The following is a 19,354-nucleotide window of genomic DNA, read 5'->3' on the forward strand; positions in this document are numbered from 1 at the left end:
TGCTTGGTAGAGAAGGAATATCATGTTTAACATGAATGTCACATCACAATGCCATTATACCTTCTTCACTTGGCGTAGCCAGAAGAGAACAATATCTGTCTCTCCTTATCAGAAATCATCAGAAGAAGTTGGAATCGAACCCAGACCATAAGTATATGAACCTAGCATCAATCCAAGAGACCATCAAATTCTCTTCTCTATCACTCATTTTTCTATCATAACGATGTTGCGTCACACTGGATGAGAATTCTGACACACAGACTCCCTGTAGTGGTTTGCAGCATGTTCAGTACATTCATTTACTTGGTTGACCGAATCGCCATGAACTAGCTGCCTCGGCTACTCAGTGCATACATTCGACTCTATTTTGTAATCACCGAAATAAAATCACGTAACTGACACCTACACAAGAACTGCCAACAGTGTAGGATGCAGAAATTTAAACAGGAAGTGTTCCTTTCGACTTGAGCCACTCCATTGCGCTATCTGTTTGTTAAAAACGTCGTGCAGCTCAAAAGAAAAGCTGTAACTGTCTGTCTCTCAGAAGTCTAGATCCGGTCATATGCATTATCTCACAGCACTGTGCAATGCGCGAGTTCTGGAGGAACCGTTGTTGAGTTCTGGAGGTGGTGTAGGTGTGTGTTAGCTAGTAGCGTAACGGTAAGCGTCGCGCACTGTTGATAAGACGTCGCGAGTTTGGGTACATTCACTGCTACATTTTTTAAAACGCCATCCGGCTGTCTGTTGAAGTTATCGATCTAATGGAACTTTGAACATAATTCCCTTCACTTCTCAACCCAAAATAGTCGCATGTGGAAAAAGGGCTAACTTCCGCGACATTTTGTTCTTTTCAGGTTTAATAGCTGGCCAGGCTGCAGTTGCATCCAGAAACTTTTCTATTATGTATGGGGATAGCGCATCGTGCCAAAATACGTCAGAAAAGTATTTCTACATTAGCTGTCGTGTGGCAGTGGCATTTTATTCTTCATAAAACCTTGTTTGACACCTTTAACTCAGAACAAGTTTTCTACATGCATGTAATCAATAAACTGCATGTGCATTGTCAGACTGTTATAGGTAACATCAGAGAATTCGCATGTATCGTTGATGATCAATTTCTCTCTCATGTTAACTAATGTTTTAACAACACTAAAAGAAACCGTACGGAAATTGTGCACTGTATTATAATAAATGAAATAAAACTACCCACGATAACCTTACGACGAAAGTCTGTTTCAATAAAACTGAGTATCTGTACACAAGCGTGCCTCTATCGACACGAATTATTAAAATACTAATCACTTAGATTTCGATTGGGTCTGTGTTTGATTGGTATGCTGTGTCATACTCAAGTGGTATGCAAATGTGGCATTTCATAAATAAAGTTATGTATTCCTAGAAACCCAAAATTTGTTTGTCAGCAGCGGAAATAAGCGTTACCTGTTGTGCAGCATTGTAAGTTTTTCACCATTGCACTATGAGCCGAAAGTATTTTCTTGCGACTTCCTTATCGATGTGTGATCTGACTGCTTGTAGTTCTTTCACAGAAGGGATAAAAACGTTACTGTCAGCAAGACTGGAACCGCAAACCATAACAGACGCTTTCTTTCAGGTTAGCACGTTTCTGCAGAGCTAGGTAAGAAGCATGGGTCTAGGTCTCCTCTTACGAGACCAGTAGTGGCTAGAACTCGTAAACCGCTATCTAAAGGACGAGATTAGATGCGATTTTCACGTGCAACGACTTTCCTGGGCTGAAAACCGTAAATTTACAATCGTTTGTTACAGCTCAAGCGTTAATAGTAACTCAGATTATTCAATGGAAATGACAGGAAAAATCAAGTGAACTTTGGGGCTTAATTGCGTGCACACAAAGAAATAGTGGTTGCTGGTGATTTCAATGTAGATTTCCTTAAAGACTCTCCCAATAAGAACCTATTTGAGTTAGTAACACTATCATTCAACTTAATTCCCACAGTAAAGTTCCCCACTAGGATAACCACTTGCTCACAAACAGCCATTGATAATATCTTTATAGAAAAGTCAAATGAACAAAATTATATTACAAAACCAATAGTCAATGGCCTCTCAGACCATGACATGCAGTTCCTTCTGTTAAATGTTAATACTGAACAGGATATAAAATCTGTTAAATCTGAGCTCAAGAGGGTAATCAGTAAGCCAAAAATTGATTATTTTAGGACACTCCTCAGAGACATTCACTGGACTGATGTTTACAGTGCTCATGGCATGAATGAAAAATATAACATTTTTGCTAATAAAGTGCTTACCTTATTTGAACACTGCTTTCCCCCAAAACTTACCAAGGTTAGAGCAAAGTCTACAAAGAAGCCATGGATTACTCGAGGAATAGGGGTATCTTGTAAAACAAAAAGAAAACTGTATCTGTCAATCCGAAACATTTCCAATGTTGATGCTATAGCACATTATAAGAAATACTGCAAAATATTAAAGACTGTAATACGGATGTCAAAGCAAATATATTACAAGGAAAAGATAGTCATATCAGATAACAAAATAAAGACAATATGGGATATAGTGAAGGAGGAGACCGGTAGAACCAGACATGAAGAGGAACAAATAGCATTAAGAGTAAATGATGCATTGGTGACAGATGTGTATAGTGTTGCAGAACTTTTTAACAAACATTTTATAACTGTTACTGAAAAGATGGGGTTGTCAGGTTCGGTAGATGCTGCTATGGATTACCTTAGACCAGACATTTCAAGTAACTTCCATAATATGAATTTGACCCTCACTACCCCAACAGAAATAATGTCCATCATAAAATCTTTAAAATCAAAAACATCTAGTGGGTATGATGAAATATCAACAAAGTTAATTAAAGAATGTGATTCTGAGCTAAGTAACATATTAAGCTATCTGTGTAACCAGTCGTTTATCAGTGGAATATTTCCCGAATGGCTGAAATATGCTGAAGTTAAGCCACTGTTTAAGAAGGGAGATAAAGAAATAGCATCAAATTTCCGTCCAATTTCACTGTTGCCAGCATTCTCAAAAATTTTCGAAAAAGTAATGTACAGTCGTCTTTATAACCATCTTATCTCAAATAACATACTGTCAAAGTCACAGTTTGGATTTCTAAAAGGTTCTGATATTGAGAAGGCTATCTACACTTACAGTGAAAATGTACTTAATTCATTAGACAAAAAATTGCAGGCAACTGGTATATTTTGTGATCTGTCAAAGGCATTTGACTGTGTAAATCACAATATCCTTTTAAGTAAACTAGAATATTATAGTGTAACAGGAAATGCTGCAAAATGGTTCAAATCTTATATCTCTGGCAGGAAACAAAGGGTGTTATTAGGAAAGAGACATGTATCAAGCTATCAGGCATCATCCAACTGGGAACTAATTACATGTGGGGTCCCACAAGGTTCCATTTTGGGGCCCTTACTTTTTCTTGTGTATATCAATGACCTTTCATCAGTAACATTACCAGATGCCAAGTTTGTTTTGTTTGCTGATGATACAAACATTGCAATAAATAGCAAATCAAGTGTAGTCTTAGAAAGATCAGCCAATAAAATATTTTTAGACATTAATCACTGGTTCCTAGCCAATTCTTTGTCACTAAACTTTGAAAAAACACACTACATGCAGTTCAGAACTTGTAAGGGGTGTCCCAAGAGTATATGTCTAACATATGATGACAAGAAGATAGAAGAAGTGGACGGTGTTAAATTCTTGGGATTACAGCTTGATAATAAATTCAACTGGGAGGAGCACACCACAGAACTGCTGAAGCGTCTTAACAAATCTCTGTTTGCAATGCGAATTTTGTCAGACATAGGGGATATAAAAATGAAAAAGCTGGCATACTATGCTTACTTTCATTCCATAATGTCATATGGGATTATTTTCTGGGGTAATTCATCAAGCCAAGCTAAAGTTTTCCGGGCACAAAAACGTGCAGTAAGAATTATATGTGGTGTGAACTCAAGAACATCCTGCAGAAGCCTGTTTAGGGAACTAGGGATACTAACTACAGCTTCCCAATATATTTATTCCTTAATGAAATTTGTCATTAAAAATATATCACTTTTTCAAACCAACAGCTCAATTCATGGAATCAATACTAGAAATAAGAATAATCTTCACAAGGATTTAAAGTCACTTAGTCTTGTACAAAAAGGTGTGCATTATTCAGGAACACACATTTTCAATAACTTGCCAGCAGCCATAAAAAGCTTAACAACCAATGAAATTCAGTTTAAGAGAAGCCTAAAGGATTTATTGGTGGCCAACTCCTTCTACTCCATTGATGAATTTCTGAGGAAAACCAACTGATTTGTATATAAGTACAACATAACTTCTGCACAATTTCAGTGCAGTAATGTGTTCACTGAAAATTTGTGTGTGTGTGTGTGTGTGTGTGTGTGTGTGTGTAAGTATAATCTAACTTCTGCACCATTTCAGTGCAGTAATGTGTTCATTGTAAATAAGTATTACAGTAGTTGTATTACATGTTTCTTACCTTATAAATAAATATAAAACTTTTTTATTTTAAATTCAGTGCAATAGTATTTGTAAAACGACTCTTAGTGTTCATTAAAAAATGACGATCATTCCACTTGGGACCTGTGGAATGGTACATTAGCTTATTTGCTTTAGTTTAAATATTTGTCATGTATTGTTGTTTTTCTGACATGTTCCACATCCTGGAGGACCTCCTCACTACGGATCAATTGGAATGAAAGTAAATCTAATCTAATCTAATCTAATCTAACACCAGAAAGTAACTCGTCGATCACAGAGTTGCCAAATATACCTTGCCTTGTTGCCAAATCTCAGTTACATTACCATCAGGAAGAAGACGAACCGATGTGATCCTACAGTGGGCTGGGAAGTGACCATAGCTGATGTCTCAAAGACACGGCTGCTAAAGCCTGGAATACGTAATCTGTCTGATTCACATTTCTGTAACTGGGTTTAGGGACTGCAGCGTAGTTACTAATAATACTCAGAACTGACTGCAAACTAAGCTTCATAAATCAGTAACTCTCATAGTTGTCTTTATATATCTTTCATAAGTGTACTCAAAACTAAGAAAATCAATTACGAACGTTTCCGTGTCTCACCGATAGTCGAGTACAACAAACAAATAAAAATAAAAAAAGACTGTGTGCGTGCGTGTATGTGTGTGTGTGAAAGAGAGAGAGAGAGAGAGAGAGAAAAGAGAGAGATTTAGGGAGAGAGATAAAAAAAAAGAATGAGAGAGAGAGAGAGCAAAAAATTGTTGCAAAGAAACTGAATCATGCTATGTAAAGAAATCTTTCATTAAAGTGACACATTATACATCATTACGAAATGTCTTATTCATGATCTATCGAACAAGTATTAATCTAATCTAATCATATCATATTGCTCACTAGTCATGAAGAGGCACGAATTACAGGAATTTCCGTCAATATCAGTAACCAAATCTAAACTTGAAAAAAAAAAAAAAAAAGACGACAGTTTTGTAATAAACCGGCACTCCTGTAAAGACCCTTTCGTCCCTGTTAACTAACCACGAAAGATGTGTGATATAACTTCATTCAGAGGGAATAAAGTGTTCATGCATTTAAAGATGAAGCACATGATGTGAAGTTCTGTGACGGAGATACGAACCCAGCCTGCAATCGGATTGTTAGCTAAGTAAAATCAAATGTTACGTATCGGTTTTTCTTACCAGCTGCTAGATGTTTGAATCTAAAATAAGGATACAAATTTTTGTGCCTGAGCGACAATCGAACCGCACACTTACCGTCCTCCTTTATCATCCACGAACATAGCGTAAGTAACACTTGCTTACTCACCAACAGTAAGATGTGTGTGTGTTTGACCAGAAATAACGACACCTATTGCGATTGTTGGCAACATATGAACAGACATTAAAAATGCACGTTAATTTTCACTAGCAGGCTGGTATGCACGTGATAGGGCTTGAAATGAAATTACAAACATTTTTGTACTGGATCACGATTCCAACCCGCCTACTTACCTTTGGAGGAGACCTAGAGAAGATTACAGTCTTGGGAAAAGAAACGAAATGATTGAACTATACTGTTCCGAGAGATTCAGATCCTCGAAAGATGAGATCCGAATTCGAATCACAGTCCAGCACCAAATTTTTCAACGTCTCTAGTTCAATCAAGTACAAGAAAAATAAGAGCCCTGTTCCTTCAAATGGCTATCGTTTCATCAAAGAAATTAAAATGTTCTAAATTAAGTAAGTTTACTGGAGACAAAAATGGTTCAAATGGCTCTGAACAATATGAGACTTAACATTTATGGTCATCAGTCCCCTAGAACTTAGAACTACTTAAACCTAACTAACCTAAGGATAGCACACAACACCCAGTCATCACGAGGCAGAGAAAATCCCTGACGCCGCCGGGAATCGAACCCGGGCGTGGGAAGCGAGAACGCTACCGCAGAACCATGAGCTGCGGACAACTACTGGAGACAGTATTTCTGTTTGCCATGACTTCCCCCTATGTCATTTCCCAGCGTAAACCGGCTCTGCCCAATTGGTAAGGAAGGAACGTGACGTTTAATGCGGATTCTGGATTATAACGTCTTTCTCTTGAGCTTACCAGAGGTAAAGTAAATCTGTTTGTGCCTCTTAAAAGTAAATGCCCGAACCCACGCATTGTACCTATGATAATTCGTTCCATCAGACCAGTGTGGCCACATTTCCCAGCCCCAGGAGTGTGCTGTAACGGATGATGTTCTTAGCTTACAAAATTCGTCACAGTGGAAAAAATGCGAGTCTGTTAAATGGTTAAGTAGAAGCAATCTTCTGACGTGGAGATTATGCTATTCTCATGTCAGCAGGATGTAAAGACTCTTCTAGACATCATAGCCTCGATGTAAAGCCATTTTGAAATATTCACTAATTCAGCAAATTTCTTAGTTCCAGAAAATCCACTGTGAAGTGTGAAGTTACCGGATAATTCGATTATTACCGTCATTGTTACTATCATTTTCTTCATATCGTTGCTGGAACACATGTGCTTGAAGATCATTTAATGCCTTTTGGTCATTATAGAAGTATTTGCCCAAGAAGAGGTTCTTTCCCTGTCTACGGAGTCCTTTTCATGTTAATATCAAACATCAGCAATTACTCGCAGATCACATTAAAACTAAAGTAATTGATGAAGACGTTATTTGACAACAAAAACGCGCTGCCTTTCTTAATTTACTTGCGCCTAGAAATGGCTGTCGAATACTGCCAAACCAAAAGCCAAGGGATCTTACTGCCTTCCGTTATACGACGCTGTCAGTTCTTCCACAAGATTTGGTCGACGTGACCTGTTTCTAGTTGTGTATCACAGAGAATGTTTTAGAAAATAAATTGTTTTCCTTTGCAATAAACAGAAAGATTTTCATTGTAAGCTATCAAAGTTCAAAATTTTCGCATTATTAGTTCAGATTTGACATTCACTTCTGTAATGTAGGAAAAATATTTCATTGTTGCAAACCCCCCATTCGACTCATTGACCTTATACTTAGTCGCTGAACATAAATTCTAGCTCAGAGTGACACCAGTTTAAGTAACCTAATGTAGCGAAGACTGTTTGCCAGTGCTCTTTTTCACCGGAAAATATGCAATTCACTCATTGGGCTCCAATAGTATACCGTAACAGTAATTTCTGTGTGTATGCAATGAATGCGGATTGTGAAATTTAGTGGTGCTCTCTCTTCCACTTCTGTATACAATATGCCTGACCTAAACGGGCCCTTTATCATTACAAGCCTGGGCAGTGCAACATCATACTGACAACAGTAATGTGCTTACACTGACAGCCTCACTGTTGTTTTAGCTGATTTTGTAATCATTTAAATAGAACAACATGACCTTCCAGCGGGAGACATTTTGTCCCCCTTTTCCTTGTGTGAAATTTGTCAGTAACCTTTTTGCCTTCCAACCAGCGAAATGAGGCAGAATACAGCCAGTAAACGATTCACATAACACAATTTAGTGCCGTTAAGACGATTTCTTTAAACATTGTCGTACCTGAAGGAATTTAGTTTCTTCTTAAATCGTCTTATGCAACAACGTTCACAGATATCTCAAATAGGAAAAGCTGTTTATCCAGGTACGAAAGTTGTAAAACAAACTTACCACAGTTTGAGTCAGGTCGATCTTTTCGTCTTATAGCACTGCATAAGTATTTTGTCTAAGAGGTATCACAAGCAGTGTTCGTGTAGCTGTGGGAATCATTGGTTGAAAACGAGTTTAACGCCAATGGGTACAGTACTGCTAAATATTCAAAATGATTATCAACAGTCTTCGCTACATTAGGTTACTTAAAGTGGTGTCACTCTGAGCTAGAACTTATGGTCAGCGACTAAGTATAAGGTCAATGAGTCGGAAGCGGGTTTTGCAACTGTGAAACACTTTCCTACATTATAGAAGTGAATTTCTAGGCGCAAGTAAATTAAGAAAGGCAGCGCGTTTCTGTTATCAAGTAACGTCTTCATCAGTTACTTTAGTTTCAATGTAATCTGCGTGTTATAGCTGACGTTTGATATTAACATGAAAAGGACTCCGTAGACAGGGAAAGAACCTCTTCTTGGGCAACTACATCTATAATGACCAAAAGGCAATGATCTTTAAGCGCATGTGTTCCACAACGGTATGAAGAAAATGATAGTAACAATGACGGTAATAATCGAATTATCCGGTAACTTCACACTTCACAGAGGATTTTCTCGAACTAAGAAATTTGCTGAATTAGTGAATATTTCAAAATGGCTTTACATCGAGGCTAAGATGCCTAGAAGAGTCTTTACATTATGCTGACATGAGAATAGCGTAATCTTCACGTCAGAAAGTTGCTTCTACTTAACCATTTAATAGACTCGCATTTTTTCCACTGTGACTAATTTTGTAAGCTAAGCGCATCATCCGTTACAGCACACTCCTGGGGCTGGGAAATGTGGCCACACTGGTCTGATGGAACGAATTATCATAGGTACAATGCGTGGATTCGGGCATTTACTTTTAAGAGGCAGAAACAGATTTACTTTACCTCTGATAATCTCAAGAGAAAGATGTTATAATCCAGAATCCGCATTAAACTTCACGTTCTTTCCTTACCAATTGGGCAGAGCCGGTTTACGTTGGGAAATGACATAGGCGGAAGTCATGGTAAACAGAAATACTGTCTCCAGTAAACTTACTTGCATTAGAAAATTTTATTTTCTTTGATGAAACGATAGCCATTTAAAGGAACAGGCTCTTATTTTTCTTGTACTTGACTGAACTAGAGACGCTGAAAAATTTGGTGCTGAACTGTGATTCTAATTCGGATCTCATCTTTCGAGGATCTGAATCTCTCGGAACAGTATAGTTCAGTCATTTCGTTCCTTTTCCCAAGACTGCAATCTTCTCTAGGTCTCCTCCAAAGGTAAGTATGTGGGTCGGAATCCTGATCCAGCACAAAAATATTCATAATTTCGTTTCAAGCCCTATCATGTGCATACCAGTCTGCTAGTGAAAATTAACGTGGATTTTTAATGTATGTTCATGTGTTGCCAACAATCGCAATAGGTGTCGTTATTTCTGGTCAAACACGCACACATCTTACTGTTGGTGAGTAAGCAAGTGTTACTTAAGCTATGTTCGTGGATGATAAAGGAGGACGGTAGGTGTGAGGCTCGATTGTCGCTCAGGCACAAAAATTTGTATCCTTATTTTAGATTCAAACATCTAGCAGCTGGTAAGAAAAACCGATACGTAACATTTGATTTACTTAGTTAACAATCCGATTGCAGGCGGGTTCGTATCTCCGTCACAGAACTTCACATCATGTGCTTCATCTTTAAATGCATGAACACTTTGTTCCTTCTGAATGGAGGTATATCACACATCTTTCGTGGTTAGTTAACAGGGACGAAAGGGTCCCGGGAGCAACAGTGTCCCTAATTTGCTGGGAAGTGGCGGTGCGGTCCCCTGCGGCACTGCGTAGGATCCTACTGTCTTGGAGTGCATCCGTGCGTCGCTGCGGTCCGGTCCCAGGTCGACGGGCACGGCCACCTTCCGCCGACCACTGGCGACAACATCGATGTACTGTGGAGACCTCACGCCCCACGTGTTGAGCAATTCGGCGGTACGTCCACCCGGCCTCCCGCATGCCCACTATACGCCCTCGCTCAAAGTCCATCAACTGCACATACGGTTCATGTCCACACTGTCGCGGCATGCTACCAGTGTTAAAGACTGCGATGGAGCTCCGTATGCCACGGCAAACTGGCGGACACTGACGGCGGCGGTGCACAAATGCTGCACAGCTAGCGCCATTCGATGGCCAACACCGCGGTTCCTGGTGTGTCCGCTGTGCCGTGCGTGTGATCATTGCTTGTACAGCCCTCTCGCAGTGTCCGGAGCAAGTATGGTGGGTCTGACACACCGGTGTCAATGTGTTCTTTTTTCCATTTCCAGGAGTGTAGTTGGTGCGATGAATGGCAAAAAAGTAAATTAATGCAGATAAGTAGGAAAAACAAACCCATAATGTTCGCTTCACACAGCCATGTTGTTTTAAATTCCAGGTGTAATGTTGCAAAGTGATGTGAAATGGAATGAGCATGTGGAGACTGTGGTAGGGAAGGTGAATAGTCAATTTTGATTTATGGGGAGAATTTTAGGAACGTGTGGTTTATCTGTAAAGGAGACGTCATATAGGATGCTGGTGTGACCTGTTCTTGAGTACCACTTGAGTGTCTGGGATCCATATCAGATTGGATTAAAGGGAGACATTGAGAGAGTTCAGAGGGAGGCTGCTAGGTTTTTTACCAGTATGTTTGAACAACATGTAAGTGTTGTGGATGTGCTTCAGGAATTCAACACTATTGAGAAAATTTAGAGAACTGGCATTTGAAGCTGACTGCTGAATGATTCTACTGCTTCCAACATAAATTGTGTGTAAGGACCATGAAGATAAGATACCGGAAACTAGGGCTCATATGGAGGAATACAGGCAGTCATTTTTCCCTTGTTCTATTTGTGAGTGGAACAGGAAAGGAAATAAATAGCAGTGGTACAGAGTACCCTCTACTGTGCACCATAAGGTGGTTTGCAGAGTATCTATGTAGATGTAAATGTAGAACTGTTTATCTCTTTGAACTGAGTGACAGTCAAATGTCATGTTCAGTTAACTAGAACTAAGGAAAACTTATGACTAATAATACTAGCCCACTGCTGGATCTGAGCTATGATGATGCTGCCATCATAGTCAGCTACCACAGAATGGGGCAAGGGGCACTGCATTCTGACATAAATAGACTTACAGCAGCACAAGTGTATGGAACATCATGAGGGTGTGTCATCACTGACATCTCTCATTAGTGACTGTGTTTCTCTTATGAGGTACCAACTTTAAACTGGGACCTCATTCTTTGACACCGTAGCATGCGAATTGTTCCAATTGAGAAATACTCACTCCAGCTCAAATGCTGTTTGATCTCATATATGATTGTATTTTCGTTAGTAAACATTGGTGTGGTACTAAGCCGAATGCTTTTTGGAACTCCGTAAGCAGTGCATTCGTCTGAATGTCTTGATTCATGGTTTTCAGGCTGTCAACTGAGAGAAGAACAAGTTGGGTCTTGTATGATTGATGTTTTCAGAATCAATCCTGATTGGCATGGAGAAGGACATACCATTCCAGATACTTCACTGTTTGGGCTCAGAATTTGTTCTAGGGTTGTGAATCACTTTTGCTACCCTTTTTGAAGACAACTGTGACCTGTGCTTTCTTCCAATAACTGTGCATGGGGTTTTGCTCAAGGAATCTATGGTATGTTATGGTTAAAATGGATGCTAGTGTGTTAGTAAGAATGTTGTATACAACAAAAAAATCAAAAACTCTTCCAGAACAAGTACTTCTGAAGCTGGCCTTCCAATACATAACTAGATGCTTGACATCTGTCACAAAACCATTTAAATGCTACTGCCTTCTCTCTTACTCCTCCCCCCTCCCTCCAACTCAACTGTTGAACAGTGCCTTCTTTTAATCAAATGTTTATTTTCTCTCACATTTTTTCTCTCTCCATATGTATTTCTGTCACATCTTGCTCATTTATCATCCTATTCATTTAATATTTTATTTTCCATTCTGTTTACTCACTTATGTCTCTGTTCTCTCCTTTTCCATTTCTGCCTACATCCTACAGCCTTTATCAGCAAAAGAGAGACAGAGAAACACATATTATTCGTACATGAAAGCAAAGCACACCTCACACACACGTGACCATCAACTCTGGCAGCTCAGGCCAGAATGCAGCTATCATGTGGGATGGCAGCAGCAATCTGGCAGGGGCATGGAAGGGAACTGGATAGTAGTGCATGGGAGGGCTACAGAGGAATACTGTCTGCCAGAGCGTGCAGAGACTAGAATGCCAACAGGTGCACTGTCAGAAGGCTGTGGGGAAGGGAGGTAGAAAAAAAGGAGGAAAAAGGAGAGGAGTGGGGAAAGAAGGGGATGTGCATGGGCAGAGGTTGACAAACAAAGAGGCTTGGAGAGAGAATGGGGAGGAGATGGTAGGACACAGTGGGTGGAAACTGTTGGATGGCAGGTGTGGGGTCAGTATGTTACCATAGGTTAAGGCCAGAATTCAAAGTTGACGGCACTTTCTTTTATCTTTAGGATTCATTTGTTTTATAAACATTTGTACTGTGAACTAACTATGTAGCTTGAATTCTCAATGAACTGTCAATTCTGCACTGCACATTGTGATGTCAGATTTCACAATAACACATTTTTCACATACAGTCTGTGTACAATGCCAACTTTCAGCAACTAGTCCTTATTGTATATGCACTACAATAGATTCTGTAAATGTTTGCATATGAGCGATGATTTATATCTTCCTTTGATATGCTTTTTCCAACTAATCTTAGGTAATAGTATATGTACTTGTTCGTAATACTTCATAGCATAGCCTTCTTCCATAGGTTAATACTGAAGCATGCTGCACTGAGAATGTCACATAAAATAATATGCACGAGTGTGTCTATGGTCACCATCAATGTTTAATCATTTATTATGTACGCTCACAGCTTCTAACATATCTCTTATCAAACAGAAAAGTTACACTTTTATCATAAGTGTGTATCAGGATTAGATTTCAATACTGTGAAATTAACATATCTGAGAATTATGTTCTCTGTATATCATTAATAATTTCTCCAATCGGACTTTAATTGTTATTAGCATATCTTCTTATTCAAACTATATAAGACAAGTGCACTGGTATTTGAAAGCCACCTAATGCTAATATTTAAACACTTGAGAACCGATAAAACTTTTTTGCTCTCTTACATTAGCAAGAGAACCGTCTTCAAGAACATCTGGCAGAGGCCATTGCTAACTGCTGCAGATGGGGCAACAACTGCCATGAATTTGGTCGTCTAGGATCTATTACACCACTTGTTGGTTACATGGCCTCAAAGGATAAGGCTGTTCATCGGACCACAGCTTATGCCCTTCACCAGCTCTCAACTGATCCATTTAACTGCATCACTATGCACCAAAGTGGAGTTGTGCCGGTAGTGTATTTACTTAAGTTTAAATTCAGATAAATGATAGATTGTATTAAGACAGACTCTGTTTCAAGTAACAGTTTTAACCCCTTAACATAAGGTCCCAAGTAATCTCATTGTTATTATTTTGACAGAAACTTAAAATCCAGAGTACACGTATCACTTGGTATGAGGGACTACCACAGCTGTGATAATATGTTTCATCAGTTGATGAAAACCACAACAGCTGCATTAAAATGATTTTTTAATGAAGACTAGTTTTGTGCCATTGTAGTCACAGCTTCAGTTAACAAACTGTTGACTTAAAGAAAATGCAATAACCATAATCAGAACCATTTTAAAACAAAACACCAAACTGATAAATTTGTGACTGACCTGTGAGACATATGGACCTTCAGTATGTAACATACTTAAAGCTCCATAAGGGTAAATAATAGTCCCCTACCTTCCAGCACATTATTGTCACATAGGCAGAATAAGCAAGCCTCATCCTAGGAAGACTGCACAGCAGTGCATGCACAGAAACCAGGAGAACTGAGTTATTGAGCCAAGAGCCATCAATTAATACAAGAAGCAATGTCAAAGAGCCAAACTAAACCAATGTAAACATGTGGCTAAGCACTGAAAGAGAGGGAAACCCCATTAAAAAAGACAGAGAATAAGAAGGAGAAAAAGAAGAAGAAGATGTCATGACAGCGGGTGTTAACAGCATTACAAGCATATTGTGAAAAGGAAAGTTGCTACTCACCATATAGCAGAGATGCCGAGTTGCAGATGGGCACTACAAGAAGACTGTCACAAAATAACTTTTGGCAAGTAAGGCCTTCATCAGAATTAGACAGCAAACACACGCATACACACTCACACAAACACAACTCACACACACATGACTGCAGTCTCAGGCAACTGAGGCCTCACTGTGAGCAGTAGCACCAGTGCATGATGGGAGTGGCAACTGGGTGGGAGTAAGGAGGAGGCTGGGGCAGGGAGGGGGTGGGATAGTGGGGTAGGTATGGCAGAGAGTGGTGTGCTATTGGGGAGTGTGGAAGGATGAGGTAGAAAGAGGGAGTGGAGAGTTGGTGAGGGGATAGCTAAAAAGGAGAGAAGTAAAAAAGACTGGGTGCAATGGAGGAATGAGGGCTGTGTTGTGCTGAAATTTGAACAGAGAAGGGGCTGGTTGGGAGAGGACAATGACTAATGAAGGTTGAGGCCAGGAGGGTTACAGGAATGTAGGATATATTGCAGGGAAAGTTCCCACCTGTGAATTCAGAAAAGCTGGTGTTGGTGGGAAGGATCCATATGACAGAGGCTGCAAAGCAGTCATTGAAATGGAGGATGTCATGTTTGGCAGCATGCTCAGCAACAGCGTGGTCCACTTGTTTGTTGGCCACAGTTTGTCAGTGGCCATTCATGCGGACAGACTGTTTGTTGGTTGTCATGCCCACATAGGATGCAGCACAGTGGTTGTAGCTTAGCTTGTAGATCACATGACTGGTTTCACAAGTAGCCTTGCCTTTGATGGGATAAGTGATGTTTGTGACCAGAGTGGAATAGGTGGTGGTGGTGGGAGGATATATGGGAAAGGTCTTGCATCTAGGTCTATAACAGGGATATGAGCCATGAGGTAAGTGGTTGGGAGCAGAGGTCATGTAGGGATGGACGAATATGTTGTTTAGGTTCAATGGATGGTGGACTACCACTGTGGGAGGGGTGGGAAGGATAGTAGGCAGGACATTTCACATGAAATATAATAGAAGCAGTCCCACAAAAGGCATAAGCAGAGAGTAAACATAACACATAATAAGTATGTTTACTCTCTGCATATGTCTTTTGTGGCACTCTTTCTATTATCTTTCTATGGCTTAACTTTTGACTTGTTTATGTGATACTTTGTCAGGTTACGTTGATATCTTCTTGGTACTTGTAATGCTATTAACACCAGCTATCATGTGTTTTGGTCTGTACAGGGGTTTTCCTGTCTTCCAGTGCTTACCCACATTCTTACATCACTTTAGTTTGGCACTTTTCCATTGCTTCTTGCATCAGTTGATGACTCTTGGCTTACTAGATTGGCTCTATTCGGTTCTGCAAATGCACCAATGTGCAGTCTTGTTAGGATGGGGTTTGCTTATTCTGTCTACATGACACTAGTGTAGTTGGCTGCTGCCTGAGAAGATATACCACATATTTCCAGTAAGCCAGTTTTGAGTTGGAGATTCTTTCTATGGTTAGGATCCCAGTTCTTATTCAACTTCTTGTTTCTAGAACTAGGTCTTTCTCTGGTTATTTTATTCTTGACAGTTGCGCACTGTGTGATGCCAGTTTTGTGCTGAAAGGTAGGGAACTTCTAATACTTACCTTTACAGAGCTTTTAGGATGTAGTATATTGAAAGTTTCATATATCACACATGTCAGTCAGAATTTTATCAGTCTGGTGTGTTGTTTTAGGATAGTTCTAATTACAGTTATTGTGTCTTCTTTAGGTCAACAGTTTGTTAGCTGAAGTTGTGACTATAATGAAATGAAACTGGCCATGATTAGTAATTTGATTTGGCATGTCTGTTGTGGTTTTCATCAACTGAAATGTCCAGAGTATAATCTGGCAACTTAAGAACAGACCTTTGAAAAAATAAAACCTTGTTTATATACATTTCGGTACTGACAGTTGCGTGTTTGGTCACTAGAGAGCATCCAGTCCTACATTTATAGTCTGGGTGTCATATTTTGGTGAGCAGCTTTGGATACTCAAAAACAAAATTTATGCTTTCAGTTTCTGTCCGGTTTTGTTATTAGGCAGTGCTTCCAAAAATAGATACCTATAGTGATCCTGAGTTTGACATTCAATTTAGCAGCTCAGAAAGTTAAAAAGAAAGTGATGTTACTTTACTGGAAGTGACAACAGTTGCTAAGATGACTGAAAGTGCTTACCATGGTACAGGATAAATATGTCTTCTGTGCTCCAGCCAGCTCCTCCAAGATTTCTGTTGTGAAATACATGGCCCGACTTAACATCCAAACAGAAACTAAAAAATGACTATGTTCCAGAATACTTCAATCAACATCCAATGCATGAGTTTACTTGAGATTTTATTAATGTTGATCTTGAAAAATTTGTGATTAATTATTTTGGACTTGAAAAGCTACCTTCATGTGTCTAAATGTAATGCCATTAATTAATAAAAAAACATTAATTTTTGGAACATAACCTGTAAAAAAATCAGTATGTTAAGAGGTTAATAAATGAACCCTAACTTTTAAATGTGAAAGGTATTTCATAACACTGAGTATTTTATGGCCTATCTAAAGGTATAAATGCAGTATTTTTAATTCCCATCATCATCAACTACAAGTTGACTAAAATAACAATTAAAACTTGATACTCTGAAACCTCAAATCCAATGAAATTGATAAAACTGTGCCATTAACTTTACTCAGATCTTGCAAGCCACTGAAATCAGTATTCACTTTGCAGTAAATGTACTTCTTAATGGTAACTGTGGTTAACAACGAAAATCTGTTTAAAACAAACTATGATTTTCAGTGAACAATGACTATGAAAGGTGGTCGAGTGGTGACACTAGATTCATATTTGGGAGGGTGGCAATTCAAATCTCTATCTGGCTTTCAAGAGACAGATTTTCTATGGTTTTCCTAAATCACTTAGGGAAACAGCTGAACAGTTTCATCACAAAAGAAACATCAATTTTCAAAAGAACAAGGTAAGTTTGTGCTTCTCCCTAATAACTTTGTCAATGGAGGGGCATTAAACTCTAACATTTCTTCCTCCCTTTTTCACTTTTATTCCATTGATTCTGGAAGGCATTATCATATAATGTACAGAAGTGTGAGAGACGTGTCCACTGTAATCATTATGATACTGTGGTGTTTTCACATTTTACTCATATCCCTGCAGATATTATTTCCTGGGTACAATGAATAAAGTGACATTTTTTACCCCTGAGATGCAGTAAGCATATCTGAAGTGCCACAAGACAATAGTCATATCATATTTTCAATCCACGCAATGAGGAGACATGTATTACAGGTCATACAAAGATTAGCTGACTGTAAATGACAATACTGAGATGAAAACTGTGCTTGCATATGATCAGCATGTGCTGATGCTGCAGTCAGCTGGAGCTTGTGTTCCAGTCTCCATGAATGTGTTTCAGTCAATGGTGCTGGAGGTGGAAAAGGCTCCCATTTCATCTAGGACCAGCTCTGACAGCACCGAATCCAGGGATATGGATCTCCCAGGTGTCTGAAGTTGTATTCAGACAGCTCCAGGGGCAGTGGTGGTTGTCCCAAGGTGGAAGCCACTAAGTGTGCATGTGGCTGATTGGCGTGTTGTACCATAATGACATTAGTGACATCCACCATGAACATTTGTCATCCCAGGGAAGCTCTGACACATCAGATATCCATTTTGGGACTCTCTCAGAGGTGCAAGCACAAACCTCTGTGCCCAGCAAGTAGTGGTGGTGATGGTTGGGCTGGCATGGGCATGCTGTAGGTCTCAGGAGGTCCAAGAGGTTCGGTCAAATGGCTATGCAGCACTTCTACCAAAGTGCCCCCTTGTATCAGTGTGGTCGTGTGTGAGGCTAGAAACTGCATCAAGACCTCAGCCTTGGGTGCAACTGACAGTGACTTGTGCATCTGCACCTTAAAGGTGTGGACAAAGGATAAATAATCTGCTTCATCTCTTGAAGCAGGGGGATGGGGGAGGGGGGTGCCATTGTCAGGTACACTATGCCAGTCTCAGAGCAAACATCCTGTGCCATATTGGATGAAAATAGGAGGCCGTTGTCCAAAATGATAGTTTCTAGGGCCCTTTCAATGGTGACTATGTTCTGCTAGTGCTTATTGCCTCCACTGATGTGGTATTTTACATTTGAACCACACAAGGAAACTTGGAAAATGAGTCTATTACAATGACCAACATATCTCTCTGAAAAAGGAGCTGTTGAAGTCCAAATGGATGCATTCCCAAGAGCACTGCTATGTTGGCCATGCATGAAACCACTGCACAGCTGATGGCAGTGTGGATACATAACTCTCACAGGAGCTGGCTGCACTCTCAAAGTGCTGCATGATGCCGGGCCATTAGGCATGCTGCCTTGCAAATGCTTTCATGCATGTTACCCCTCAGTGATCAGCATGCAGGAGCCTTATGACATGCTGACACAGTGGCAGCAGGATCAGCTCGGCATTCATCATCATCCAGTGTCAGCCCTACTTTCTAGGGAAAAATATCTGTGGAGTTCTGGAGGAGAGTGGAGTGGAAGGTGTTCGACTAACCTTGACAAATGTACTTCATAACATTATGATAAAGCCTTCATTGGTATCCTTCACAATTACAGATGCAGTGACAGAAATCTCTTGTAGTCAGTTTTGGAAGGTGTCATCTATTTGAAAGCACAGTGTTTCCCAAGAGTGAGGTGTGGGACCAGAACCTTAGGTAGCCTGAATAGGCCATCAGCATTGGTGTGTTGTGCTGTTGGTCAATAGTCCATTGAATAATTGTAATTGTTGAGGAACAGGATGTAGTATTGTAGACATTTTTTTAAAAACTGGTTATTAGGACCAAATAAGGAAATTAATGAGTTATGGTATGGTATGAGGAGAAATTTGATGCTATAAAAATGTATGGAATTTTTGGAAACTAAATATGTTAGTCAGGCTTCCTTGGTTTATTTATTTAGCAGTTGGCCTGAATTGAGTGTTTCAGACACATGTGCAATTATTGTTCATGCCACTCCATTTCTGAGAGAAACAATA

General features: G+C 39.6%; 1 protein-coding gene across 1 annotated transcript in view; it reads left to right on the plus strand.

Annotated features, from left to right (window-relative positions):
* LOC124616280 (armadillo repeat-containing protein gudu) overlaps positions 1-19,354 on the plus strand; it is a 209,134-nt gene that overhangs the window by 155,883 nt on the left and 33,897 nt on the right. Inside the window, exon 10 of the mRNA XM_047144582.1 lies at positions 13,361-13,582. Coding sequence (XP_047000538.1) covers positions 13,361-13,582 — 222 coding nt within the window. The remainder of the gene's footprint in view (positions 1-13,360; positions 13,583-19,354) is intronic.

The sequence above is a fragment of the Schistocerca americana genome, chromosome 5, assembly GCF_021461395.2.
Source record: "Schistocerca americana isolate TAMUIC-IGC-003095 chromosome 5, iqSchAmer2.1, whole genome shotgun sequence".
Taxonomy (NCBI): Eukaryota; Metazoa; Arthropoda; class Insecta; order Orthoptera; family Acrididae; genus Schistocerca; species Schistocerca americana.